Consider the following 27,561-nt stretch of genomic DNA (forward strand, 5'->3'; position numbering starts at 1 on the left):
AAATGATGTGACTACAGAGGGTTAGAGTTTAAAATATCCTTCTCTGGTGAGGGTTCTTTAACTGGGTCCATGGAGTTCATGGAGTCTGTGAACTTGTCTGGAAAAAATGCATCTTTATTTTCATTAATCTCTAACTGATGTTTTTAGGGGCATCTAGTTTGGTGCAGTGGATAGAGTGCCGGGCCTGGAGTCAAGAAGACTCCTCTTCCTGAGTTCAAATCTGGACTCAGACACTAGCTGTGTGAGCCTGGGCAAGTCATTTCACTCAGTTTGCCTCAGTTTCCTCATCTGTAAAATGAGCTGGAGAAGAAAATGACAAACCCCTCCAGTATCTTTACCAAGAAAACCCCAAATGGTGTCACAGAGAGTCAGACATGACTGAACAACAACGAAAACTGAAGTTTAGCATTCCTTCCAATTATTTAAAAATACTATTCTGAGAAGTAGAATCTTCTTAGGTTTCACCAAAGGAGTCCATGACATAAAAAGGGAAAAGAAACCCTGGTCCACAGTTATAGTAGATATTTCCTCCCCATTAGGAGGACTGACCCAGGAGTCAGAATACAGACACATAAAGCCATTTACACTTTCTCCACCTTCAACAATATCCTACCTTTTGTCCAAAAACCATCAAGGCTATCTGGCTTCTGAGGTCATCCTGGGGCCCAGATCGACTCAGTCTATGTCCTAAGGTCAGCCTTCAGTATAAGGCTTAGTCTGGGGCTGGAACATAGCATTTATTCTTTCTGTTAAGTTCAACTGGTTCATGTATAGATCAAATCTTTCCCTGCCCCTCTGCCCCATTCCCCTCCCCAGGCCTTATTCAGGATGCCCAGTCCTGGCCTTTACCAAATTCTCCCACACCTGGTCCTGGAGCCTTCATGAGTTGGGGAGAAGAAGAGAAGAAGACAAGCAGTCCTGATCTCCCCTGGACTCCAAAATTTTGTTTTTCATTACCCTACTGCTTTTCTGTTTAAACTAAGGCTAAGCTTTCTAAGGGAGCCCTTGAGGTTCTTGGCTCTGGAAGATTCTACAAGACAATCCTCTCCAAATCTCATTCACCTGTCCAGGTCTAGCTCAAATGCCACCTCCTCCAGGAAGCTTTCCTTCACCACCACAGCCCACAGTGACCTCTCTCCCTCCTCTGAACCTCCATGGGATTTTTAATGACTTTTATTTCCTTTGCCTCAGGCTATAATCTACCTTGGATTATTCCTTGTTCCTACTGATTTGTGAGCTCCCTGAGGTCAAGGTTTATATCTCAATTCAAAATTAAGAAACATTTATTAAACAATCTTCTACTGTGTGGGCCCCTGTGAGCAACACTGGGGGAAGAAGGTAGGATCATGGCAGTTTTCCTGGAGAGATGGGTGGAAATTCAGTAGATGAAGAGGTTGATAAAGGACATTCTAGGGATGAGGGGCAGAGCTATGCTCTCCTGCCCATAGTCATCTGAGCCTTGGAAGAACTTACCAGCCCCTCCAGCCCTCTCCCCCCCTGGCTAAGTCTTACCCTGGTTTGATATCCATGGGCTTAGGGAGTTCTTTTGGGAAGCCCGCTTTCCCGACCAGCCAATAGGTTTCTTCTATACCTTTGCCCTGGAAGAAAATGGAAAACCCCTTAATGTTACCAGCAAAATCAAACCAAACAAACATATCTCTCATCACCTATTGGAATTGGAGATTTATTTGAGAATTTAGAATCATCGAATTTAAATTTTAGAATCACAGTCTCAGATACCGCACCCCCAATACACACACTCTTTCTGGCCAACTTTTCCCATTTTTGTAAAATTTTTATGACAGGGGCCCACATGCATTTCAAGCATCTAAAGTTTTGTTAAAGAAAGTAAAGACTCCTCAGTACTTGGCCCTTTGTAATAAATACAATCCAGGTTAGTGTCAATGAATCTGTGAGACCCTCCAGGAGCTCCTAACCTCTAGGAATAATACTGTGTTAACTTCATTGAGCCCTAAAATGCTCAAGGTCTCCACAAGGAAGTCCCTGGACATTCAAAAGATCAGCCTCATAATTCACACAGGAAAACCAAGTGGACGAAGGATGTATATATTTCCCAGTTTCGTGGATAGATTGGGATTGATAGCTGCCAGTGTGTGGGTATGTCTGTGACTGATTATAGAGAAATTACACAGTGAGATAAATTGAGTGTAAAAGGGAACAGAGATCTTAGCTTTTAATTATATATTATTACATAGTATGTTATAATATGGACAGCCTGGTGGCTCAGTGGATAGAGTGCTGGGCTTGGAGTCAGGAAGACTCTTCCTGAGTTCAAATCCAGCCTCAGACACTTACTAACTGTGGGACCCTGGGTAAGTCACTTATCCCCGTTTGCTTCACTTTACTCATCTGTAAAATGAATTGGAGAAGAAAAGGGCAAACCATTCCTGTACCTTTGCCAAGAAAACTCTAAATGGGGTCATGAAGAGTCAGACATGACTGAAACAGCTGAACTGATATATGGAAGTATGTATTATATGGTTTCACAGATATATCTATGTCAAATGTTGGCCTTCTCTAATGGGATTGGGAGAGAAATAGCTTGGAACTCAAAAATGACCAAAAAAATAATAAAATTTTAAAAATACAAGAAATCAGGTCCTTATTTGTAACATGTGCCAATTTCCAAGGTATAAATGCTCACACAAGAAATTTAACAGCTGGCCTGGTTTTTACCAGCCAGTGTATCTGGCTCTAGCACCCCCCTGGAAGAACTCCCTCTACCTTCAGTTCAGTCTGGCCTCTGACTTCAATGATGTAGCCTTCATTCAGGCTGACCAAGGTCTGGACGGTACTTCGGTTGACATGGATCCTGTAAGCTGATGGAAGAAGATAAAGGAGAGTCAAGACATGGATGAGCTTTACTTTCACAAGTTCCTCTATATTGACAAAATTGTGGGGCGTGGAAAGAGTCTTGAACTTGAGATCAGAGGACCTGGTTTCACTTTCCTGTGTGACGTTGGGTCCTACCTTATGGGGTTGCGGATCTGATATTATGGATCAGAGCAATTCAGTTACTATAACCTTGGGCAAATCCCTGTACCTCTCTCCACTCCTCAACTTTCTCACCTATAAAATGAGGGGATAGAATTAGCTGACCCCTGAGGGCCCTTCCAGATTTAAATCTATGACCCTATACTCCAAAAAATGGGGAGGAATAATCATTGTGCTTCCTCCCTCCTCGGGCTGATGTGAGAATCAAATTAAATTGTGCGTACAAAGTTCAAACATTATGGGATCAATTGTTCTATTAGCTGTCGGAAGCACCCCGTTGCTGATGCTGACTCCTTTTGAGCTCTCATGGCTACATCTTCTCTGCCACAGCTGCCTCTGATTCTTCTGGGGAAAGAGAGAGACCTGACTTGGCAAGGCTACCTCCTGGCTTCTTCCTTAGGAAGTCCATCTGAGATCATTAAAACAATCCTGACACCAGAGGTGTGTGGAAGACGCTGGGTAATGTCTGCCCAGCCGGGAGACAGACACCCTAGCGCACCAAGTCTCCACAATAAGGTCTCTGGGAGAAGAGGCAGGCCCAGATCTCTACCATATTTATAATACTATATTGCTTACGGACAGAAGGAATGTTAGCATTCATCTAATTCAATCTCTTCATTTTATAGGGAAGGAGACTAAGGCCCAGGCAAGAGTAAATTACTTTCCCAAGGTCACACAGCCAATCTAGAGCAGAGCCAGGATTTTAACTTAGTTTTTCTGCCTCTAAATCCTTATTTGCTCTTATCTCAGCCCCTTAGGAGAGATATGATTACCTAACATGGAGTCTAGAGAAACCCAATTCTGCAGGCCAACTGACAGGTTAAAACCAGCTGAGTGTCTGTTGAGTGAGAGTAGACTACCTTGTATACTACTGCATACAAAAACATGATTGTCCCCTTTGGGGAAGCCTTGGAAGGCTTTGTCAGAGCAGTTAAGTTCCGTTAACACCTCTTCAAGTATCTTTGCTTTCTGCTCTCAGGAAGCTGAGGTCCTTCACACCCCTTCAATTGCTCTGCTAAGCCAGCAGAGTGACTCCAGGTGATGATAACCCAAGCAACCCCCAGAGGGTAATGATGTTGGGAAACAAAAAGGCTTGCCATATTGACTGGAATGCAGACCACCCTAGAATGCATGCCTGCATGCATGTATGTATGTATGTATGTATGTATGTATGTATGTATGCATGTATGCATGTATGCCATGCCCTAAAATGAGTTATACTTTCAAGGAAAAATATATATGCATAGACAATGGACACAGACAATAGAAGTCACTGTAGCACACACTTAGGTTTTGTACAAAAATGATATTAGAAGCTATGTCTCCACTGAGAACAAGTCATCCCAGACAAATTTCCTTTTGAAAACAGAGTTACTAGACTGGCAGTAAATCAGGGGAATGCTGTGGAGGTAATTTACCTAGATTTTAGTAAAGCATCACATAAAGTCTTTCTTTCAAATCTTAAGGACAAGATGAAAAGATGTGGGCTTAGCCAGAGCTTCAAACAGATTAAAACGTGATTGGGAAATATTTAACAAAATAAGTAAAAATATAACAGAATGTGGATAATGTTCATAGGTGGATTTCTAAGTCAATATGCCCAGGTTTGGTGGTCCCCATTTCTACTTGAATTTGACACCACTGGTCTAGATCGATGATACTACAATTAGGTAGTTTGGGAGCTGTTTTAAAGAACAGTCATTAATGGTTCGATATCATCTGAGAAGAGAGTCTATAAAAAATAATGACAGTTAGCATTTCATATGGTGCTTTAAGTTTTGCAAAGTACTTTAACAATATTACCCAATTTTGTCCTCATAATCATCCTGGGAGGTTGTTGCTATTATTATCCCCATTTTACAAATGAGGAAACAGAGACAGAGATTAAGAGAGTTACTCAGAGTCACACAGTGAGTGTCTGAGGTCAGCTTTGAACTCAGATCTCTCTGACTCCAGTTTCAGTTTTCTAGCCCCTGTTTCAACTAGAGCATAACACAGACCTGTGCATGGCCCAACATCTTCATCACTGACTCAGGTAAAAGCACAGGTGGCATGCTTGTCAAATGAGGCAGCATAGCTAACCACTGGATAACAGAGTCAGGATCCCCAAAAATCTTGACAAATCAGAACAATGAACTGAACCTAATACGACAGAATTTAATAGAGAGAAATTTGAAGTGTCACACTCAGGCTCCAAAAAAAATCAACTCCATGAGTATAAATGAAACAGGCATGGCTAGATAGCAGCAAGTCTGAAGAAATGGAGGCTTGAACCCAGGAATTCTAATCCCATATCCAGTCTTCTTGATATTGAGAAATCTCAAGAATGAGAGTCGGGAGACATGGGCAGCTGGGTGGTGCAGTAAATAGAGGGCTGAGCCTGGAGTCAGGAAGATTCATCTTTGTGAGCTCAAATCTGACCCCAGACACTTACTAGCTGTGTGACCTTGGGCAAGTCACTTCATCCTCTTTGCCTCAGTTTCCTGATCTGTAAAATGAGCTGGAGAAGGAATCGGTAAACCACTCCAGTAACTTTACTGTCCCAAATGGGGGCATGAAGAGCCAGACACAATTGAAATGACCAAACAACACATGCTGTCACCAGGGTGGCTTTGTTAGAGCCTACAGAACTGCTAGGCTTGAGTATGTTTAATTAAGAAAAAGAGCGGATTTGTCTTGGCTTTCTGTAAGTATAAGGAATGATTTTCATGATCTTTTTTTCCCAACTACTGTCCTGGGCTCTCCACCCGTCTGCTAGAGGCTCCAGGCTCAAGAAAGAGCTTCCAATACCGGCCTGCCAATGGACTGTCTCCCTACTTCAATGTGGCCATTCAGGTTGTTTGGAAACAAAGAAAATGAAAAAAAACCTACGAAGGTATAGAAGGGCTGTGATCCATGTCAATGCCGATGGAATCACGGGGGTTTTGGAGTACTGACATATCATCATCCTCATCCTGACTAGCATCGTTACTCACGCAATCCCGTAGTCTCCATCCGGGAGGCAGTGTTTACCGTGTCTCCAAAGAGGCAGTAGCGAGGCATGGTGAGGCCCACAACGCCTGCCACACAGGGCCCTGAAACCCCAAACCCCACCCCAATGACCATAGGAGTTAGAAGCAAAAGGGACCTGAAAGACCATCTTAGATCAACTAAGGACTAGAGAGGGCAAAGACTTGCCTAAGGTCACAAAGCAGATAAACTGCAAAGTGGGGATCTGAACCCAGGTCCTCTGACTCCAAATTTAGTGGCCCTTCCACTACATCTCATTGGTCTCCCCTCGTAAGAGAGGCAGCTAGGTGGTCCAGTGAATAGAGCGCTGGGCCTGTAGTCAGGAAGACCTGAGTTCAAATCTGGCCTCAGACACTTATTGGCTATGTGACCCTGGATAAATCACCTAATCTCTGTGTGCCTCAGTTTCCCCAACTGTAAAATGGGGATGATAACAGCATCTACCTCAAAGGGCTGCTGTGAGGATCATATGAGATAATATTTTTAAAAGCCCTTAGCACAGTGTCTGGCACATAGTTAGTGCTATATAAATCTTTATTCCCCTCTCCCTGGTCTCAGGATCTGGGAAGAATGCAGAGACGAGGCTGGAATCTCCCTCCTGTGCAGCCGGTACTTGCGTCAGGGGGTGGGCGATAGGGAGTTATCACTGACATTTGGAGGCTAAATAAGGACGGTCACCTTGGCATTCTGACCAGCCCAAGCCTTCCAAACCTGGTCTCCTTATAGGATGCTCAGTACAAGGCTGCTTCCTCCCTCCCCGCATTTCTAGCCTGTGCCCCTTCTCTCACTTTCACCATTTCAGGGGACTCAGCAGCACTCCTGCTAGCTTCCCCTCTGAAATCCAATGAAGAGGGTTGGATTTGAAGTTAGGAGAATTAGGCTGAAATTTCAGATCTGATATTTACTAAGTATGAGCTATGTACTCATACGTATGATACTGGGCAAGTCCCTTAATTTGGGGGGCTACCATTTTCTCTTCTGTAAATTGTTAAATGTTTGAAAGACAGCCCCAGAGGGGGAAGAGCACTGAAAATGGATTCAGGAAACCTTGGGTTAGAATCCACACTCTGACCCTTCCTGGCTGTGTGGCCTTGGCCAATGTTACCTTTCTGAACCCTATTTTAAAATAAATACAATGAAATAGCTGCACTTAGATAGTGCTTTTAGGTTTGCAAATGCTTTACAAGCATTATCTCACTTTGTCCTTGCCACAACCCTGGGAGGTAGGTGCAATTATTATCCTCATTTTACAGTTGAGGAAACTGAGGCAGAGGTGTAATGGTTTATAGAGAGACATATAGCTAGAAAGTGTCTCAGGCAGGTTTTGAACTCCAGAACCCACGGGATGCATTTCAACATCTTGTTCCCTCATCTGTCAAAGGGGAATAACCGTCTTTATACAACCTATCTCACAGATAGTTTGGTACATTGGGTAGAACCCTAGATTGGGTATCAGGAAGAAGTGAGTTCAAATCCAGCCTCACACACTAACTGTGTGACTCAAGATATTTGACCTCTGTCTCAGTTTCCTCATCTGTAAAATGGGGATAATAAAAGCACCCACCTTCTAAGGTTGTTGTGAGGATCAAATGAGTTAATGTTTGTAAAGTGATTAGTATAGTGCTTAGCACACAGTAGGCACTCAATAAATGCTTGTTTCCTTCCTTCCTTCCTCCCTTCCTTCCTTCCTTCCTTCCTCCCCCTCCTCCCTCCTCCCTCCTCTCCTCCTCCCTTTTCCTTCCTTCCTTCCTTCTTCCTTCCTTCCTTCCTTCCTTCCTTCTCCTCCTCCCAACCCAAGGCTCCCACTACGCCTCCCACCCCACCCCCGACCACCCGCAGCTCAGTGTTCACAGTCCTAGGACTGGACTCTCCTGTGCCCATAGGTGACACCACCAGCACTCACTTACCTGAGTGCAGGCCAGCCCGGATGCGGATGGGCACCTCAGGCACATGCCTCATGCGGAAGTCACCCACAGAGCTGAGGATGTCCAGCGCCAGATTGGCAATTTCAGCTGCATGCCGGATGCCATTCCGCCTAGGCAGCCCGGAGGCCACCATATAGGCATCACCAATGGTCTCCACCTGCACAACAGTCAGAGCATCAGCCCTAAGAGCCTGTGCTCAAGAGGGAGCATGCCCCTCCCTCCTTCAACCTGCCCCTTCTTTACCCTACAGCTTAAGGCCACCTCCTCCAGGAAGCCCCCTACCAAAGAGCTTGACTCAATTTCCTGGTCCTTCCCTGACCTGGACCACCTCCATGGTTGTGGGGGACTAGCATTGTTAGAGAAATCACAGGTGTCTCACTTCCTTGTTCAGCTGATCATGTTTTCCAGTTTCATCTTTTCATTAAAGCATTGACTCTTCATTAGCAGGCCCACATGCATTTCCTCTGTTGCTGGTCCTTTGTTTTCAAAGGGAACCAGTGCCATCAGGGCAGATGTCTTGACTGGATGTGGGTTGGATTTAAGTGAGGCGAAGCTGCGCGAAGTCATCAGCCTCACTCTTCCTGAGTCATTGAAGTCCAGCAGCAGGACAAAAGTCAAGATGACTGGTGATGGCCTGGGATGTCTCCGATGTCTGACCACAGCACCTGCTTCAGCCACCTTCATGGTCATTGGAACAAATTGTTCTCTTCCACCCATTCTGCCTGGGGAAGTCTTCACATGTCTGGGGTGGACACCCCCCTAAATAACCAATGGGTTTAAGGCCTGTCGGTCACCCCCAACCTCAGCATCATCGGCCGAGATGCCTCTCCATGTGCTACAGCTTCTTGGGGCCTTGGGTGAAGGTGGACACCAAAGGTGGATGAGCAGCCCTGGAAAGAGTTCAGCAGGCCCTCACACCAGACGTGCCAGTCCTCCCGCACACCCAATACACTGTCGTCTGTACAGCACCTGGTATGGTAGGGTAGTATGAAGAATGCTCAAGCTAGATTTGAAAGAGGATGAATTGAGTCAAGAAGACCTGGGTTCCAATTCTGCCTCTGCTGCTAGCTGTATGGCCATGGACATAACTATGTGACCCTTATTATTATTGTTGTTATTGTTGTTCAGTCGTTTCAGTCATTTCCGACTCTTTATGACCCCTTTTGGGGGTTTTCTTGGCAAGATCCTGGAGTGGTTTGCCATTTCCTTCTCCAACTCATTTTACAGATGAGGAAACTGAGGCAAACAGGGTTAAGTGACTTATCCAGGGTCATATAGCTAGTAAGTGTTTGAGGCTGGATTTGAACTCAGGTCTTCCTGACTCCAGACCCATACCTGCATCCACTGCTCTATTTGGCTGCCCCAATATGACCCTTAATCTCTCAGAGTCTCAGTTTCCTCATTTGTAAAATGAAGAAGTTGGACTTGAAAGTGTCTAAGGTTCCTTCCATCTCCACATCTATGAGCCTACGGATTTTTTTTAAATTCCAGGCCTTTGATTTCATTGGTGTAGGAAATTCCTGGTGAAGAAACATGATCTACCAATGCAGAATAGTATCTCCTCCATTTGGGCGGCTAGGTGGCGCCATAGTGCATAGAGCGCTGGGCCTGTGGTCAGGAAGAGTCTTCTCCCTGAGTTCAAATCCAGCCTCAGACACTTACTAGCTGGGTGACCCCAGGCAAGTCACTTCACCCTGTTTGCCTCACTTTCCTCATCTGTAAAATGAGCTGGAGAAGGAAATGGCACCAGTATCTTTGCCAAGCAATAGGGTCACAATGAGTCAGACATGACTGAAACCACCGAAAAACAGCAACCGCCTCTACAACTTAAAGTCTTACAGAAGCAGTTTGGTGGGTGGCTCAGTAGATAGAGCTCTGGGCCTAAAGTCAGAAAGACCTGAGTTCAAATGTGGCTTTAAACCCCTACTAGCTGTGTGACCCTGGGCAAGTCACTTAACCCCTGTTTCGGTTTCTTCACCTGTAAAATAGGGATCATAATAGCACCTGCCTCCCAGGGTTTCATGATGATGAAATGAAATCACTGTAAAATGCTTCATGCAGTACCTGGCATATGGTAAGTACCGTATAAATGTCAGCTACTATTATTAACTGAGTTCACATCTCACCTCAGATACTAGCTGTGTTACACTGGGCAAGTCATGTAATCTCCATTAGCCTCAGTTTTCTAATCTGTAAAATGGGTATAATAGCAGCTCCCTCCTAAGGTTGTTGTGACGATCATATACGATAATAATTATAAAGTGCCTAGCACAGTGCCTGACACACAGCAGGAACTTAATAAATGCTTTTTTCCTTCCTTATCCTTCCTTCCTAGAGAGTTCCTTGGGGGCATTGAAAAGTTGTGACTTGCCCAGGCTCCCAGGGTCAGTATGTGCCAGAGGGAACTTTGCACCCCAGTCTTCTGGACTGCAAGGCGCCATGTGCTTCTCCATTGAATCATAGAATCTTAAAAATCAGAACATTAGAATCAGTCGTAGAAACTTAGAATAAAATAGTTGGAGGACCATGCTTGTCCCTGAAGAAGACGTGAGACAATGCCCCCCCCTCCTTTGTAGAGGTGTGGGACTCTGAGTGCAGACTATTACATATCTGTCATACTCGGTGGATTTATTACTTAGTTCTGCTGACCCACTTTTCTTCCTCTCTTCTTTATTTTATGTTGCAAGGGATAAGAACCTCTGGGTAGGTGAAAGGGAAGTCATATTTGGAAATGAAGGCGACCTAAAAATAAGAGTTACTAACACTTTTTAAAAAGCCACAGAATCTAGGAGTTGAAAACAACAGTATCTTAGATTCTTAGAATCACAGAAACATAAGATTTAAGAATATTAGTCGTAGCAGGGATCATGGAGGTCATTTATGGAACTTCACTCTCAGTGCAAAAATTCTCATTATAATAGCATCCTGCCAGCCTCAGCCTCAGCGTGTCTAGCGAAGCGGAAAGCTCACTGCCTCCTGCTCATTCTGTTGTCGAACAGCTGTGGTAGAAAATTCTTTCTTCCATTAAATTGAAATCTGCCTCCAAGGAATTTCTACTCTTTGCGCCTGGTTCTGCCCTCTGAAGCCAAGCTGAACAATTTTAATCTCTCTCCTCTGTGATGACAGCCGTATGTCTACCCACCTTCAACCCAGCCTCCTTCCCTCCCCCTCCCAAAATCTTTCTATAGTGCAGGCACTTCTCTGGATATATTCCAATTTGTCTATGTCCCAAGCAGTTGGTGTTTGCCAGAGCAGGCTTGCCCAGATGTCTTTGTTGTACTATCTCTGTTTTCCATTAGCATCCCTTGAGGCATCTCAAGAGAACTGGGTATTGTGATTCTTAGCTGGTGTCTAGCAAGAGAATCCTCACTCTTAACTTTCACCTTCAGCTACTTTGAAGTCAGGCTTGACTCACTCCTTTCACTAAATGATTTGAGAAACAAGAATGCACATGACTCCTGCCCAGGAACGCTGTGGCTCCCCACATTCTCACTGCTGGGAGGCTGAGACTCAGCCGCGTTGGCTTAATGGAAAGAACTCCAGACTTTGCATCAGAAATACAGGGTTCTAACACATACAAAGCTGGGTGACCTTGTCCAGCTTACTTTCTCTGCCTGGTCCTCAGCTTTCTCTTCTATAAAAACGAAGTGGTCAGAATGGGTGATCTCTAATGGCCCTTCCAGCTGCGACATTCTCTGTTTTAAGGTCCCTCCAAACCTTCACAGGATTCTGTTCTTTGTTCTAAAGACTCTTCCAGCTGTTCTAAAGTCCCTTCAAACTATGACATGCTCTGTTCGTTATGGTAAAGTCCTTTCTAGCTGTGACATTCTTCTTTTCTAAAGTACCTTCCAGCCATGACATTCTCTGTTCTAAAGTCCCTTCCAGCTGGTCATTCTCTGTTCTGTATTCTAAAGTACCCCCAATGATAACAGACTGTATCCTTTCTACTCCAGTATAAGAATCTCCCACTCTCCACATTGTGTGTATGTGGGGGGGGGGGCAATTGGGGTTAAGTGACTTGCCCAGAGTAACACAGCTAGCAAGTGCTATGTGTCTGAGGTCGGATTTCAACTCAGGTCCTCCTGACTCCAGGGCTGGTGCTCCATCCAGTGCGCCACCTCGCTGCTCGCCTCCACATTTCACTGAAGATCTTCCAGTGAAACCTGGATGCCCATGTGTCAGGTAGGCTGCAGAAAGCATTTTTGTTCAGATTCATGTAGCCCCTTTTGTCTCTAATGTTCTATGTATTTCGCCTCCTGTATAGAGGCTGGGTGGCCTTTGAGATCCCCGACTCTGAATCAATTGATCATCAGTAAACATTTACTAAGCACCTACTGTGCACCAGGCAATGTGCTAAGTGCCAGGGATACAAAAAGAGACAAAAGACAGGTTCTGCCCTCACAGAGTTTACGATTTAAAGGGGGAGGCAACACGCAAACAAATATATACAAAGCAAACTATATACAGGATAAATAGGAGATAACTAGCAGAGGGAAAGCACTAGAATTAAGAGGGGTTGGGAAAGGCTTCTTCCCTTTTTTTCTCTTCCAACTCCGAGATTTAAATCCCTGTACTCCCCACAGAATTGTGATGAGAATCACTTAAGATAGTGACCTAAAGTACATTGGAGCCAAAAGGTGGTATAGTCAAAGAACTATCTGCAATTTTAGCATTGGAACTAACCAGTCACATGACCCTGGTCAAGTCACTTCACCTGTCTGAGACTCAGTTTCCTCTTCTATAGAATAGGAATGACATTTATACTATCTAATTTCCGGCAGTGTTTGAGGAGTGTTTGTAAACCTTAAAAACGCCGTAAAAGTAGAAGCTTGTAATTGTTATTATGTTTATAATAACAATGGTTATTATAAATAGTAATACTTGAGAGAGAAAGAAAAGAGAAAAAAGAGTGAATTATAGTGCCATAGAAAATGGACTATGTTGCTTACCGGCTATTAAATTCTGGGTGACCGGAGCCCCAACTTTATCTTGGTAACGAATATGCTGCGTGGCTCTGGTCTAGGTGCCAAGCCTCTCTGGGCTCATTTTGGGTCACAAATAATTCATATTCAATGGAATTAATCATCCTACACTATCGCATTAGAACCACTGTGAGGATTAACGCATGAAAATGGTTTCCAGCCTGCTTTGCAAACAGTACCAGACAAACAGTAACAAGATCCCGATGGAGAGAACGTCCACCCCTGAGGCATGAGCTGTGAAGGAAGGTTTCTAATGCTGGAAGGAATAGGCCTCTGGACATCTGGAAAATGGTGCGCATTCTTTGGCAGAAAGCTATGGAGGGATTGGAGAGAGATCAGAGAAGGGCAGCAGGAGGGATGATTCAGGAAAAGGGGAGATCTCTGTGTAAGGAAAGATTAACACAAAAGGAATGAACTGACCCCCGCCTGGCTCAGGGTGGGGGCAGGAATGACTCAGTACTGCATCAGTCTGGAGGGCATGGTTGGGGAAATTGAGGAATGATGCCATGTGATCTTGGGAAAGTCTTTTTCCTTCTATGGGCCTCAGTGCTATCAGCTGTAAAAGGGGAGAGAGATGTCTGAGCCTCTTGATCTCTAAGTCTCTTCTAACATTCTCTATTCTCTCTTCTAAGGCCCATTTTTACTCTAACATTACATATTTAAAGATGCCCCCCTCCCAATATTTCTGTTCTAAAGTCCCTTCCAGCTCTTAACATTTTCTGTTCTAAGGTCATTTCTACTACTGATATTCTCTATTCTAAATTTCCTTTCTGTTCTGATATTCTATGTTCTAAAGGGCCTCCCAGTTCTGACATTCTATATCTTCTATTTTTAATAGAATTTGATTTTTAAAAAATTCTATTTTCTAAAATTTCTATTTTTAAGTTGTATTTAAATTCTGTTTTTCTATTTTTAAAATTTCTATTCCTATACAAATCCATTTGATAGATGGGGTCATTTGAACTGTTGGTGTTTATTGCAAGTCAGACTTTCCACAATTCTACTTTTTCCTACAAAAGCTCTTCCAATATCACACAGTGGTATGGAGAGGATCCTGGCTCCTCCCGAAAGCTATATTAGCATAGCATAAGATCTGGCGGGTCCATCCAGTTTGGAAAGGCTTGGCACGCAAGCCTGCAATGGCAGACACATATACATTTGTCATCAAGGACCAGCCTCCTAAACTCATAGCATACTCAGCCCTGGGGATTTGCTGAGATAGGGATGAGCCCTTTTAAAAGTAACTAAAGTAACTCCTTTAGGTCGCTGTAGAAGTGACCATAGGTTGTCTTCTACTAAAGAACAGGGAGGTTGGATACTCCATTAGTAGAAGGAGAATCCGTGCAGATGAAATGACAGGTCTAAAAATATTCAAGGACTTTGCATCATGGTTATTTGTATCTTATCCTTCCACTAGATTGAAAGCTCCTTGAGGGCAGGGACCACATCTTACAAGCACCATAGGAAACTGATGAATGGAGCATGTCCCAAAGAGTGTGACCAGGAAGATAGTGCTGTTTAGCAAATAGCTGAAAGAACTGGGGGTATTTATTTAGCCTGGAGAAAAGAAGGTGTAGTGCAGACACGTCCGCTGTCTTCAAATATTTAAAGGCCTGTCATATGGAAGAGAGATTAGATTTATTGTGCTCGTCCATGAGAGTAGAACTAGGAAACTACAGAGAGGCAGATTTAGGCTGTATAAGAGGAAAGACTTCTCTAAAAAGCAGTGGAATCAGCTGCCTCAGCAGCCAGTGAGTTCTCCCTCACCAACTACCTTCAAGAAAAGAATAGGCAGGTAACGAAGAGATGTGCCATAGAGGGGATTCTTGGTCAGGAATGGATTAGGCTAGACAGATTTGAAGCTTCCTTCCTGTTTTGAGATTTTACAATTTTTTACTTGTGGCTAAGGTCCTCATGGAAGCTAGGTGGTGCAGTGGTTAAAGCACTGGGCCTGGAGTCAGGAAGATTTGAATTCAAATCCAGCCTCAGACACTCCCTGGTTGTATGACCCTGGGCAAGTCACTTCACCCTGTTTGCCTCTGTTTTCTCATCTGTAAAATGAGCTGGAGAAGGAAATGGCAAACCACTCCAGTGCCTCTGCCAAGAAAACCCCCAAAAGGGTCATGAAGAGTTGAACACAACTGAAAAATGATTAAACAACAAATGGCCTAATGGGTGTAAAGAGACAGAATAGTGTACTAGAAATACATTGGAATTGAAGTCCTGGGTTAGAACCCCACCTCTGTTACGTAGTAACCACATGACTTTGGTCAAGTCTCTGCTTTAATTTTCTCAACTATAGAATAGGGATAATTGATATCTGTGCTACTTACTTCACAGCAAAAGCACCCTATTAGGGTTGTCCAAAAATAGAATATATGGCTCGGAAAGTGATGCACTCTCCCTCATTGGAGGTCTGTAAACAGTGGCTTAGATGGCCACTGGGTAGATACATCTAGTGGGAACTGCTTTGAGGTATGATTTGGACAGTGTTGCCTGGTGGATAGGATACTGGACTTTGAGAAAGATGGATCTGGATTCAAATCCTGCCCTACTTCCCTCTGTTGATTATCTCCAATTTATCCTTTGTGATAAATAAAAAACCCCGAGAGATAGAGTTTATGGGCAATTAATAATAAACTTATTAATTAGGCTAGCCAACAATGGTCAGTGGTTTTTCTTGGTAACCAAAGATGCCAAGGGAGACCCTGAGATGCCTTAAATACCTTCTGACAGGGAACTCCCCTGATAAGTGAAATTCAACCCTGATTGGTGGACATCTAATGAGGAGGTGGGCTAAAAGTCTTCAGCTCCTCCTGCTGACACTCACTAGTCATAGCAGTCAATCATTTCTTAAGCACCTTCTATGTCTCAGGCACCATACTAAGCACTGGGGATGCAAAGAAAAGTCCTTTCTTTGGTCCCTGCTCTCAAGGAGCTCACAGTCTAACAGAAGAGGCATCATACAACAACGACGTACAAACAAGATGTAAACAGGTGAGAGAAATTATTATTATACTAGTACATTAATAACTAATTACTAATTTGTGAGCCAGGCTTTTCTCCCTAATTTCTGTTTAGAGTCTCAGCTCTCATTAAGGTCAGTCTGTCTCTGAAGGAAAGGAACCGGCTTGTCAGTCTTGGGTGGGACCAACCCAGCTAGGACACCTAATTTCTGTTTGGAGTATATACAAAATCCAGTCTGGGCTGGCCCTTATCCTGGGGAAAGGAACCCCTGTCCTTGGTCCCCGCCATTAGAGGGTAGGGTGATCCATCTCATAAAAGAGAAAATGAGACAGAGAGGTCCATGATGGAGAGGGCTTCCTCCTGCCCAGATTGCTGGAGGCTGCTGAGTCTCATGATCAAACCACTTCTCAGCAGGAGCTGAAGACTTTTAACCTACCTCCTCATTAAATGTCCACCAATCAGGGTTGAGTTTCACTTATCAGGGGAGTTCCCTGTCAGATGGTATTTAAGGTATCTCAAGGGTCTCCCTTGGCAGAAACCACTGACCATCAATTTATTGATTGCTGGCCAGCCTAATTAATAAACTATTTATTAATTACTCAGAAGCTGTCTCTCAGGGTTTTTTATTCATCACAAAGGATAAATTGGAGATAATCAACATAGGGAAGGCATTAGCATCAAGAGTGATCAGGAAGGGCCTCTTACAAAAGGAGAGGTTTTAGCTGGGACTTGAGAAAGCCACGGAGGCCAGGAGGCAGAGATGAGGAGGGAGAGTATTCCAGGCATGGGGGACAGGCAGAGAAAATGCCCAGTCACCTGATGGATTGTCTTCTTCCAGGAACAAGAGGAGGATACTATTACTGGATCAAAGAGTAGGGGTGTGAGGGGTTAGGGTGTAAGTAGACTGGAAAGGTTGGAGGGGAGGTAATTAAGGGCTTTCTATCAGACGGAATCTATGTTTGATCCTAGAGGTGATAGGGAGCCAGCCACTGGAGCTCATTGAATGGGGTGATGTTGGGGGAGGGAAGCATGTTATATAGCCAGAGCTGACCTTAGGAAGACCATTTTGACAGCTGAGTGGAGGGAAGGACTGGAGTGGGAAGAGACCTAAGTTGGGCAGACTCACTAGCAGGCTATTGCATCAGCCCAAGAGTGAGATGACAAGGGAGTGCACCAGGATGGTGGCAGTGTCAGAGGAGAGAAGGGGGGCATATATGAAAGATGTTATAAAGGTGAAATCGATAGGCCTTGGCAACATATCAGATATAGGAGGTGAGAGAATCTGAGGCTGACACCTGGGTCATCAGCCTGAATAACTGCAAAGAGACGATCCTCCCAACAGTAATAGGAAAGTTTGGAAGAAGACAGAGTTTGGGGGGGAAAGATAATGAAGTTCAGTGTGGGACATGTTGAGTTTAATGCATCTATGAGGCCTCTATTTTGAGATGTTCAATAAGCAGTTGAAAATATGAGCCTAGAGATTGGGAGAAAGGTTAGGAATGGATAAGTAGATCTGAGAATCAGTGTGGAAGGATGATAATTAAATCATGGAAGCTGATGAGATCAGCAAGGGAAATAAGATAGAGAGATAAGAATGAGATCCGAGGACAGAACCCTGTGGGACACCCACTGTTGGTGGGCATGACCTGGATGAAGATCCAGCAGAGGAGAGGGAGAAAGAGCAGTCTGATAGGTAAGAGGAGAACCAGGATGAAACAGTGTTACAGAAACCTCCAGAAAGGAGAGCATCAAGGAGAAGAGGGTGATCCACAGTGTCAAAGGATCCACAGAGGTCAAGAAGAATGAGGATTAAAAAAAGGCATTAGATTTGGCAATTAAGATAAGGTTGGAGAGAGCAATTTCACTTAACTCATGAGGTTGGAAGCCAGATCATGGAGAGTTCAATAAGACACTGAGAAGAAAGCAAGCTGTGTGACCCTGGACAAGTCACAAGAATCTCTGTGTCTCAGTTTCCTCATCTGTAAAATGAGGGGGTTGGATTCAGTGATCCCTAAGGTCCCTTCTATCTCCAAAATCCTGTGATTCTTGAACTTGTATCTTGTCATCTGTCAGGGATGACAGGTGAATGGCCACAGCACTTCATTATTACCCTGTGATTTGGGGAGAAAGTGAATAAAGTCTCTAGCACACTGAGAGGACAATTTAGAGTGAACTTTTGAGAGAGCATGGACAAAAGCTGCATAGGAGGGGCAGGCGGGGAGGGACGGTTACAACTTGCATCTTTGGAGGGAATTCCTGAATGGGTAAGATTACAAATGCACTTGTGTATTTGAATTTTTTTTTGACATATAAATACTGTCTCATAGTTGTACCAGTAGCAGTCAAGAGACCTGGGTTCCAATTTGACTCTATTGATTATTAGCTGTGTCACCCTAGACAAGTCACTTCCTTTCCCTGATCCTATTTCATCATTTGTAAAACAGGCATCCAGGCATCCAGGGCCGTCTTCAGTCATCCCAATTTATATCTTACCACTGGATCCAGATGGCTCCAGAGGGGAAAGTGAGGCTGGTAACTGTACAGTCCCCTCCCCCCACTTAAATCCAATTCCCTTGCAAGTCATGGCATCTCCTTCCTGAGGTCATGATATTCTTTGAGAACCAAGGACAAAGAACAATACTAATCCTTTCACTCCCTCCTTTGTAAACTTAAAATACTAGAGAAATGGGTGTTGTAACCTTTGCATTTCCACCATACGCAGTAGGTGACAGACAAGCTTTTGTTGAATTAAATCAAATAAAACTGACTGTGTTCATTTGTGTTAAACTCCCCCTCCCCTCCCCCAGCTCCGCAGCTGTGAGCGTCACCCTCTGGCTTTGACCATTATTGGCTGAGTTGCAATGGGCAACTCCGTTCATCTTGAGTCTCAGTGTTATCATCTGTAGAATGGGGAGAACACTTCTTATGCTTTCTGCCTCATAGGGCTGTTGTGAAGAAAGCACTTTGTAAATCTCACAGTGCAATTAGATATGGGTTTTACCAGGACTAATCTGCCTCTGGGGCTCAGCTCACCTTATACACGTCATGGCTCTTCAGGACAGAATCAAACAGCGTGTAGAGGTCATTGAGCAGGTTCACCACCTCGATGGGCTCACTCAGAGCTGAGATGGTGGTGAAGCCAACGATATCGCTGAAGTAGATGGTTACCTGGTCAAAATACTCTGGGACCACAGTGGTCCCAGCCTTCAGTGCCTCTGCCACAGACCTGGAAGAAGAAGAGGGTGAATCAAGCCAAGTCAAGGGAGAACTGGCTTTGCTTTAAGGTAGGGTGTGAATGGTAGGGGTTGTATTACAAATCCTTCCATAGCATCTTTCACACATTTGTTTGTCTTCATTGATATGGCCATTCCTCTAGTTCAGGTCCTCTTCACCTCCCTCCTGGACAATTGCAAATAACCTCCCAATTGGTCTCCCTGCCTGAAACTTCTCTCTCCTATCTACACCTGCCTAAGCAATTTTCTTAAAGTACAAATCTGACCATGTTGCAATACTGCTAAAAAAAAATCCAGTGGTTCCTTATTGATTTTAGGGCAAAATACAAATACCTCCATTTGGCATTTAAAGCCCCCCACCCTCTAATCCAGCAGCCTTTCAAGATTACTTATACTTGCTTCCTTTCATGCGCCCTGTTGAAATCTACTTCCTGGTCATTCTATCTCCATCACTGTGTCTTTAAATTGGCTGACGTCCCCATGCCTGGAATGCATGTCTTCTTCACTTCAGCCTCGTAGACTCCTTACCTTTCCTGAAAGATTGGCTTTGGTGTCAAGTCCTATGGGAAGCCTTTCCTAATGCCCCCAGTTGGTCGTGTCCTCCCAATTACTCTGTATATTTTTCATATTTCCAAGAGCCCATTTATTTATATGAATCCATTTTTGTCTTTGTATACCTTGCCCCTAGCAACTGTGCCTACCAAGTCTCTGTCTCTGTCTCTCTCTGTATGTCTCTTTCCATGTGAAGTCATGCAAAACACATTTTCACATTATCCATTATCATGGGGTGAGGGAAAGCAAGAACAATAAAGAAAGTAGAAAACATGTTTCAATATACACTCAGTTAATCAGTTCTCAGTCTGAGGATGGATAGCATTTTTCATCATGAATCCTTTGAAATTGTTGTGGATAATTGTATTGATTAGAGTGGCTAAATCTTAGGTCAGCTAGGTGGCACAGTGGATAAAGATCTGGCCCTGGAATCAAGAGGAGCTGAGTTCAAATCCGACCCCAGACACATGACACTTACTAGCTGTGTGACCCTGGGTAAGTCACTTAATCCTGATTGCCTCACCAAAAGGAAAAAAAAAAAAGAGTGGCTAAGTCTACAGTCAACCATCATTACAATATTATTGTTACTGTGGACAATGTTCTCCTAGTTATGCTCACTTCACTTTGTATCAGCTCATATAAATCTTCCCAGGTTTTTCTGAAGCCATCTCCCTTTGTCATTTCTTATAGTACAATAGGACTCCATCACAATCATACACCACAACTTGTCCAGCCATTCCCGAATTAATGAGCATCCCCTCAGTTTCCAATTCTTGGCCACCACAGAAAGAGCTGCCATAAATGTTTTTGGACAGATGCATAATTTTATTTTATCTTTGATCTCTTTGGGGGTATACACTTAGTAGTAGTATTACTGGGTGAAAGGGTATGCACGGTTTTATAGCCCTCCAGGCATGTTTCCAAATTGTTCCTCAGAATGGTTGGACAAGTTCACAACTCCACCAACAGTGCATGAATATATCTATCTTCCTCCAATCCTCCAGCATTCTCATACAATACAATGGGTGTGAAGTGGTACCTCAGAGTTGTTTTAATTTACATTTCTCTAATTATTAGAGATTTAGAACATTTTAATGACTATTGATGGCTTTGATTTCTTCTTCTGAAAACTGACTGTTCATGTCTTTTGACCGTTTATCAATTATGGAATGGCTCCTATTTTGATAAATTTGGCTCGGCTCTCTACATACTTGAGAAATGAGACCTTAATCAGAGAATCTTGCTGTAAAAATTTCCCCCTAATGTCCTGCTTTCCTTCTAATTTTGGCTGCATGGGTTTTGTTTGTACAAAATCTTTTTAATTGAATGTAATCAAAATTATCCACTTCGCCTCCTGTGATCTCTTATTTGGTCATGAACCAGGCTACCTCTCATCATAAGAAGAAATAAAATGAGAAAAGAGAGAACACCAATGAGGTATTTTGCATGTATAGAGATAGCCCATGGATACCCCTTCCCGTGTGTGTGTGTGTGTGTGTGTGTGTGTGTGTGTGTGTGTGTGAACTTGTACAAATCATCTCCCCTTTGAGGGCCTTGTTTTCCTCTTCTCAACAATGAGGGGCTGGACTCGATGACTTAACCATTCCTCAGGCCTGGATGCAACCCCTCCTCCCCTTTGCCTCTTGGAATCTTTAGTTTTCTTCGTGGCTTTACCCAATGCAAAAGGTCTTTCCTACCCACCTGCTCCCCCCCCCAACCCCGATCTTTGGCTCTTTCTCACCTTCTCCCCATCAAAGCTGCCCTGCATCTGTTTTGCATGTGTATTGGATGTACTTTGAGTCCCTGTTACTTAAAAATTGGTTGAAGGAACTGGGCATGTTTATCTTGTAGAAGAAAAGCCTCAGAGGGGACATGATTGTGATATTCAAGTATTTAAAGGGTAGTCACGTGGGTGACAGACCAGACTTGTTCTGTTGGTCCCAGAGGGGAGGAGGAGAAGAAGAGTTGTGAGAGTTCATTGAGCTTGTAAGACTTGCAAAGCTCTTCACACCTGCCGTCTCATTTGGTCTCCCCACAATAGCCCTGTGAAGTACGTGCTATTATTATCCCCATTTTACAGTGAGCTGCCCACAGTTACACAGCTAAGAAGTGCCTGAGGCCGGCTTGGAATCCAGGTCCTCTTGACTCCAAGTCCAGCACTGTGTCCACCTCCTCCGAATAAGGAGCGATGGGAGGAAGTGGCAAAGAGCAAAAACTTTCCTAGAACTGGCCTAAGTGGAACAGGGTGCCTGGAGAGGTGGTCAGTCCCCTTACATGGAGAACTTCACGCTGGGGCTGGAGGAGCCTTTGTTGGGTCAGTTAAGGGTGAGGCTACATTTCATGTATTGGTGTTCAGTCATTTCAGTCATGTCTAACTCTTCATGACCCCATTTGGGGTTTTCTTGGCAGAGATACTGGAGTGGTTTGCTATTTCCTTCTCCAGCTCATTTTACAGAGGAGGAAACTGAGGCAAGCAGGGTTAGATGACATGCCCAGGGTCATCTAGAGGCTGGATTTGATCTTTGAAATATCATTGGTGGTGGTTCTGCAATCACATCTGCTAGCATATTATTCATTTGGGCCAAGTGCCTTTAATTCATCAAAGGCAGCGAGTTGCTCTTTTGCTACGTCTTATTTGTCTTGGGTATCAGTTCCCTGTTAGTATTTTTGTTCTGTCTAGAGGTCATTCTCCTTTGCAGAGAAAATAGAAAGAAAATTAGCAACTTGGCCTTGCCCTGGTCTTCTTGACTCCAGGGCCGGTGCTCTATCCACTGTGCCACCTAGCTGCCCCATTTAACTTATAGAAGCTGTTAACAGCAATAATAATAATAGTAATAATAATGGATTTGCCTAGAGCAGGGGTGGGAACCTGTGGACTTGAGGCCACATGTGGCCCTCTAGGGCCTTGGGTGTGGCCTTTTGACTGAGTTCAAGTTTTAATGAATAAATCCTTCTACTAAGGGGATTTGTTCTGTGAAGTTTGGATTCAGTCAAAGGGCTGCACTCGAGGACCTAGAGGGCCACATGTGGCTTCCAAGCTGCAGGTTCCCCACCCCTGGCTGAGAGTCTCACACCAAGTAAGTAGCCATGGAGGGACGGGTACCAGTCTTGCTGATTGCCAAGTACAAAGATTTAAGCCTGGTTCTTCTTACTTACTGGGGAAGCATCTGTGAGAGCAGCTTCTCTGTCTTCTGTTTCTCCAGCTCCAGTTCTTCTGTCCTCGCCTGGACCAGGTCCTCCAGGTCATGGGAGTACTTCTCCAGTAGCCGCAGCATGCAGTCAGACACACTGCTCTTCTTGCCCTGGTTGATACTTTTAAACTGAAGATGGAAGGGAGATGTAGATCAGTTCCCCCCAATGAAAAAGCAGAACCCCTGCCTTGGGGGGACTGTGCTCTACAGCTGGGAGAATGCTTTATACAGAGTTCCAAGGTGCTTTATAACCAGCAGAGCACTTTGCAACGTATGTGCTGATGGTGTGTCACAAAAATCACCATAACATTTGTGGAACATTTTAATATTTTTGAAGAGCTATCTACAAATTATCTCATTTGGTCCTTGCTATAATCCTGAGATGTAGGGACTACATATATTGGAGAGAGAGAGACAGAGAGACAGAGAGAGAGACAGAGAGACAGAGAGAGACACACACACACAGAGACAGAGAGGCAGAGACAGAGAGATGCAGAGAGAGACAGAGAGAAAGAGACAGAGATAAAGAGATGGGAGAGAGACACACAGAGAGCGAAAGACAGAGAAAGACAGAGAGGTTATAGAGATACATCGACGCAAATATAGATAAAGCTGGAGGAAGCTTTGGAACATAGACTTTCAGAGCTGGGAGAGACCTCGGAAAACAAACTATCAGGGCAGAAAACTCCTTAGAACAAAGAACGGTAGAACTGAGGAGAACCTTAGCACACAGAGTATCGGAGTTAGAAGGGAGCTTGGAACACAAGATGTCAGCCCTGAAAGGCACTTTAGAACGTAGAATGTCGGAGCTAAGAGGTTGATTTTGAACATAGACCATTGGAGGGCTGGGAAGGATCTTCAAGTTTATTTAGTCTAGGGATTCTAAACCTTTTTCCGTCACATACCTTTTTGGCAACAGGCTTCACAAGTCTACGAACCCCTTGTCAAAATAATGTTTTCAGACAAAATATATAGGGAATATTTATATTAATCAGTCAGTCAGTAAACATTTGTCAAGCCTCTACTATGTGCTGGGCACTCTGCCAACTGCTGAGGATATGAAAAGAGGCAAATAATAATAATAATAATAATAATAATAATAATAATAATAATAATAATAATAATAAACAACCAGTCCCTGTCTTCAAAGAGCTTAAAATTGAATGGGAGACAACATGCAAACAGATATATACAGAGCAAACTCAATTATATAACATAGAAAATCCATAGAAAATCAATCATATTGAAATAGTTATCAAAATATTCAAATTTCCAAGTTCATAGACATCCCCTTACACCTCGAGATTATAACCCAGGTTAAGAATGCCTTTCTGATGCAGTCCAACCCCCTCATTTTATGGAACAGGAAACAGGCTCAGAGAAGGAAAATTAATTGCACGAGGTCACACAACAAGTCAGTGGCAGAGCTGGGGCTACTCTCCTTTCTCCCAGCCCAGGCCTCTTTCCACATTCCTTCTCTGACTTGGTTCACCTCTCTTCATCAATTTTCCTAAGACTGGAGCAGGGTTAGGGAGAGGAGGAGGGAGGCAGTTGAGGAGGGGAATCAGAAGAGGATGTTATACCAAGAGAAATCAGCTGGTCCCCCAGGAGTCATTACCCTGTTCAGTCAATCTCACACCATCCATCACCATGAGGAATATGACATGTTCAAACTTGTTGGGTCCCCTCCCCTCCTAATCTCTGACCTCCTGGAGCTGCTACATCATGGACCACAACAAAAGGCCTCGTTAGGATTAGAATTAAAGAATATTAGCAGTGGGAGGACCCTCAGAGACCAAGCTGTCCAAGCCCCTTATTTTATAGGAGAGGAATGGAGGCCCAGAGAGTGGAAGAGACTGGGGAGGTAGTGTGGCACAATGGAAAGAGCACTGGTTCTGCCATCAAATGACCTGGGTTCAAATCTCACCTCAGATATTTTACAATCTGTATGTGACCTTGGGTCATTTAAATTCTCTGGGCCTCAGTTTCCTCATCTATAAAATGAAGTGGATGAACGAGATGGCCTCTGATGCTTCTTCCAGCCTGACAGCTGTGACCCTAAGGTCACTGAGGGAGTCACTCAATGGCAGAGACAGGCCCAGACCCAGGCCAGGGCTTTCTCCATCACCCACGAAGGTCTCAATGGTGATAGAGACCATATGGCCACCCTCCACCATGTAATACTCTAGGGCCCATAATAGCACCTATGTAAGTATGAGCTGGAGAGGCAGCCTGGGGCAGTGGAGAAAGGGGGTGAGCTTGGAGTCAAGAAGATCTGGGTTCAAATGCTGCCTCTGACACATACTACCTAGGTGACCATGGGGGAGTCACTTATTATCTTAAAGGCGATCCTTTAAGACCAGGTGGCTGATCCATAGCCAAGAGAGGAGGAGAGTTTCTGTGCACCAGGAATTCCCAGCACAGATGTCCTAAATGAATAAAAATGTAAGTTATTGTTATTTTGTTGTTACATAGTGCTTTAAGACTTATAAATAATGCTGTGAGATAGCTCAAACATTATTATATCCATTTTTTTCTCATCAGGGTTTTAGTGAAAAGAGCACAAGATGGTCAGAGGACCAGAGTTCCAATCCTGTTCTTTTTGACTTATGTGACTCTGCTTTTTATGACCTATGTGATGTTGGGCAAATGACATCACCCCTCTGGGCCTCAGTTTCCTCATCTGTAAGATGAGGGAGGTTGAATTATTATACCCATCTTGCAGAGAAGGGATCTAAGGCCCAAGTCGCCAGTCACATGACTTGCCCAGGTTCACACTGCTAGTAAGAACCAGTCTTCAAATCCCAACCTCTTAACTCTACGGTCAGTTCCCTTTTCCCTTCTTCACACTGCTGTGGAGGAAAGAAGACAGAGCGGGCTGCTAATGAAAGGAAGTAGGGGGACGGGGAGGAGGGACTGGGGGCTTACCTGGCTGAAGATGTCATCCAGGCTAGGTCTGTCTTCCGGAGCCTCACTCCAGCACTGTTTCATCAGCTTGATGCACTCGGGTGGTCCCTGGTCTGGAGACACCACCGGACGGCAGAGGGGAGGAGGAGACACGACCTTCCTGATGATTTCTGCAGCAGAGACATGTGGGGATGCCCCTCTGAGTTTTCATGCAGGTGACCCTCCCCACCCTGTGCTTGGAATGTATTCACTCGTCATTGATACTTATTGAAATCTTTCTTTATCCTTCCAGGTCTAGCTTGCATGATGCCTCCTCCTCAAAGCTTTCCTTGCTTCTCCCCTCTCCTCCCTCCCCAGCTCAAGGTAATCTCTCCTTCCTCATGTGATCCATAGTAATTTGTGTGGATCTCTCTTTAGCCCTTAACATGCTTGCATCATATTTATTTGTGTACATGTCCATATGTGTGCCCCTCCCCTCCTCTAGCACTCAATTTGATTATAATAGAGGGAAGGTAAATGGGCACTGAGCAGATGCTTAAGAAATGTTGTTTGAGCTGGTTTGTTGTCTTCAAGGATCTTGGGATTTCTTTGCTATGAGCAGCTGTCTCAAGAATCCACCAAGTCCAGCTCCTAAGCCCTCCATGCCTTAGTTTTTTTGGGTTTCTGTGGCTGAAAAAATGCCTACCTGGTGGCCTGCCTCTGGTGGTGAATCTCTCCACATTTAGCTAAGCTGGCCTTCAAACAAGAAACAAGTCTACTGAGGGGCCTCTCCTTGAACCCCTTGCAGCCTGGTAGGGCCTGAGGCACTTGTATACATCTAGCATAGCCTTTGGGAAACCGGAGGAAGCATCAGAGTGGGCTTTGATGAAGAACTCATCTTTGGAATTTATTCAATTAATATTTTAAAAAGCAAATATCCAACTTTCATTGTACAATAGTTCTAGTCAGAAATTTTCATTCTGAATAAAATATAAAATAATTTGTAACAAATGAAATAAATCTTAAAATTCATATGGTTAACATCTGCCTAACAATAATGACAAAATATAAAAAAAAATTGAGGCAATACCTGCAATCACAATATAAAAGGTAAACAGTTATTCACGTCTTGGTTAAAAGAAGAGATCAAAATAATTACACTCTGCTGAAGTAGCTTTTAAAAATCAGATGTAAATATAAATAAATATATGTATGTATATATATTTACATATATATGTAGACACATATGCATGTTTATTTGGTATATTGTCTTACTCCAATGGATAGAGCACTTGGCCTGGAGTCAGGAAGACCTCAGTTCAAATCTGCCCTCAGACTGTAGCTGTGTGACCTTGGGCAAGTCACTTAACCTTTGTTTGTTTCAGTTTCCTCAGCTGTAAAATGGAATAATAACAATACCTACCTCACATGATTGTTGTAAGAATCAAATGAGATAATATTTGTAAAGTGCTTAGCACAATTCGTGGCACATAGTAGGTACTCTGTCCATTTGAATGCTCTGTAAAATGAACACAATTCCACTTATGCTGCTTGCATTACAGAGTTGTGAGGGAAGTGTTTTGCCAACTTTAAAGCACCATAGAAATTGGTGTTGTCATTATTGTGGTGACTGGTTATATGCCTCACCTCACTTCAACTTCCTGAGCCTCAATTTCCTGATCTGTGCAATGGGCACAATAATACTTTGGTTACCTATATCTTACAGGATTTTGAGGAACCACTTCCTAAAAGAAGCCTTTTCTGTTCCCTCTAATTTTTAGTGTTCTCTTTCTCTTCGAAG

The 27,561-nt window shown here is 43.9% G+C and overlaps 1 protein-coding gene across 1 annotated transcript in view; it reads right to left on the reverse strand.

The window, feature by feature from the left end:
• LOC110210716 (guanylate cyclase D-like) overlaps positions 1–27,561 on the reverse strand; it is a 56,478-nt gene that overhangs the window by 6,419 nt on the left and 22,498 nt on the right. The window contains 7 exon segments of the mRNA XM_020989808.2: positions 1,513–1,598; positions 2,746–2,840; positions 5,991–6,089; positions 7,932–8,106; positions 18,932–19,124; positions 22,840–23,003; positions 25,803–25,951. Of these exon segments, the coding sequence (XP_020845467.2) occupies positions 1,513–1,598; positions 2,746–2,840; positions 5,991–6,089; positions 7,932–8,106; positions 18,932–19,124; positions 22,840–23,003; positions 25,803–25,951 (961 nt within the window).

Source organism: Phascolarctos cinereus, unplaced genomic scaffold (genome assembly GCF_003287225.1).
Source record: "Phascolarctos cinereus isolate Bilbo 61053 unplaced genomic scaffold, phaCin_HiC Scaffold_726;HRSCAF=1367, whole genome shotgun sequence".
Lineage (NCBI taxonomy): Eukaryota > Metazoa > Chordata > Mammalia > Diprotodontia > Phascolarctidae > Phascolarctos > Phascolarctos cinereus.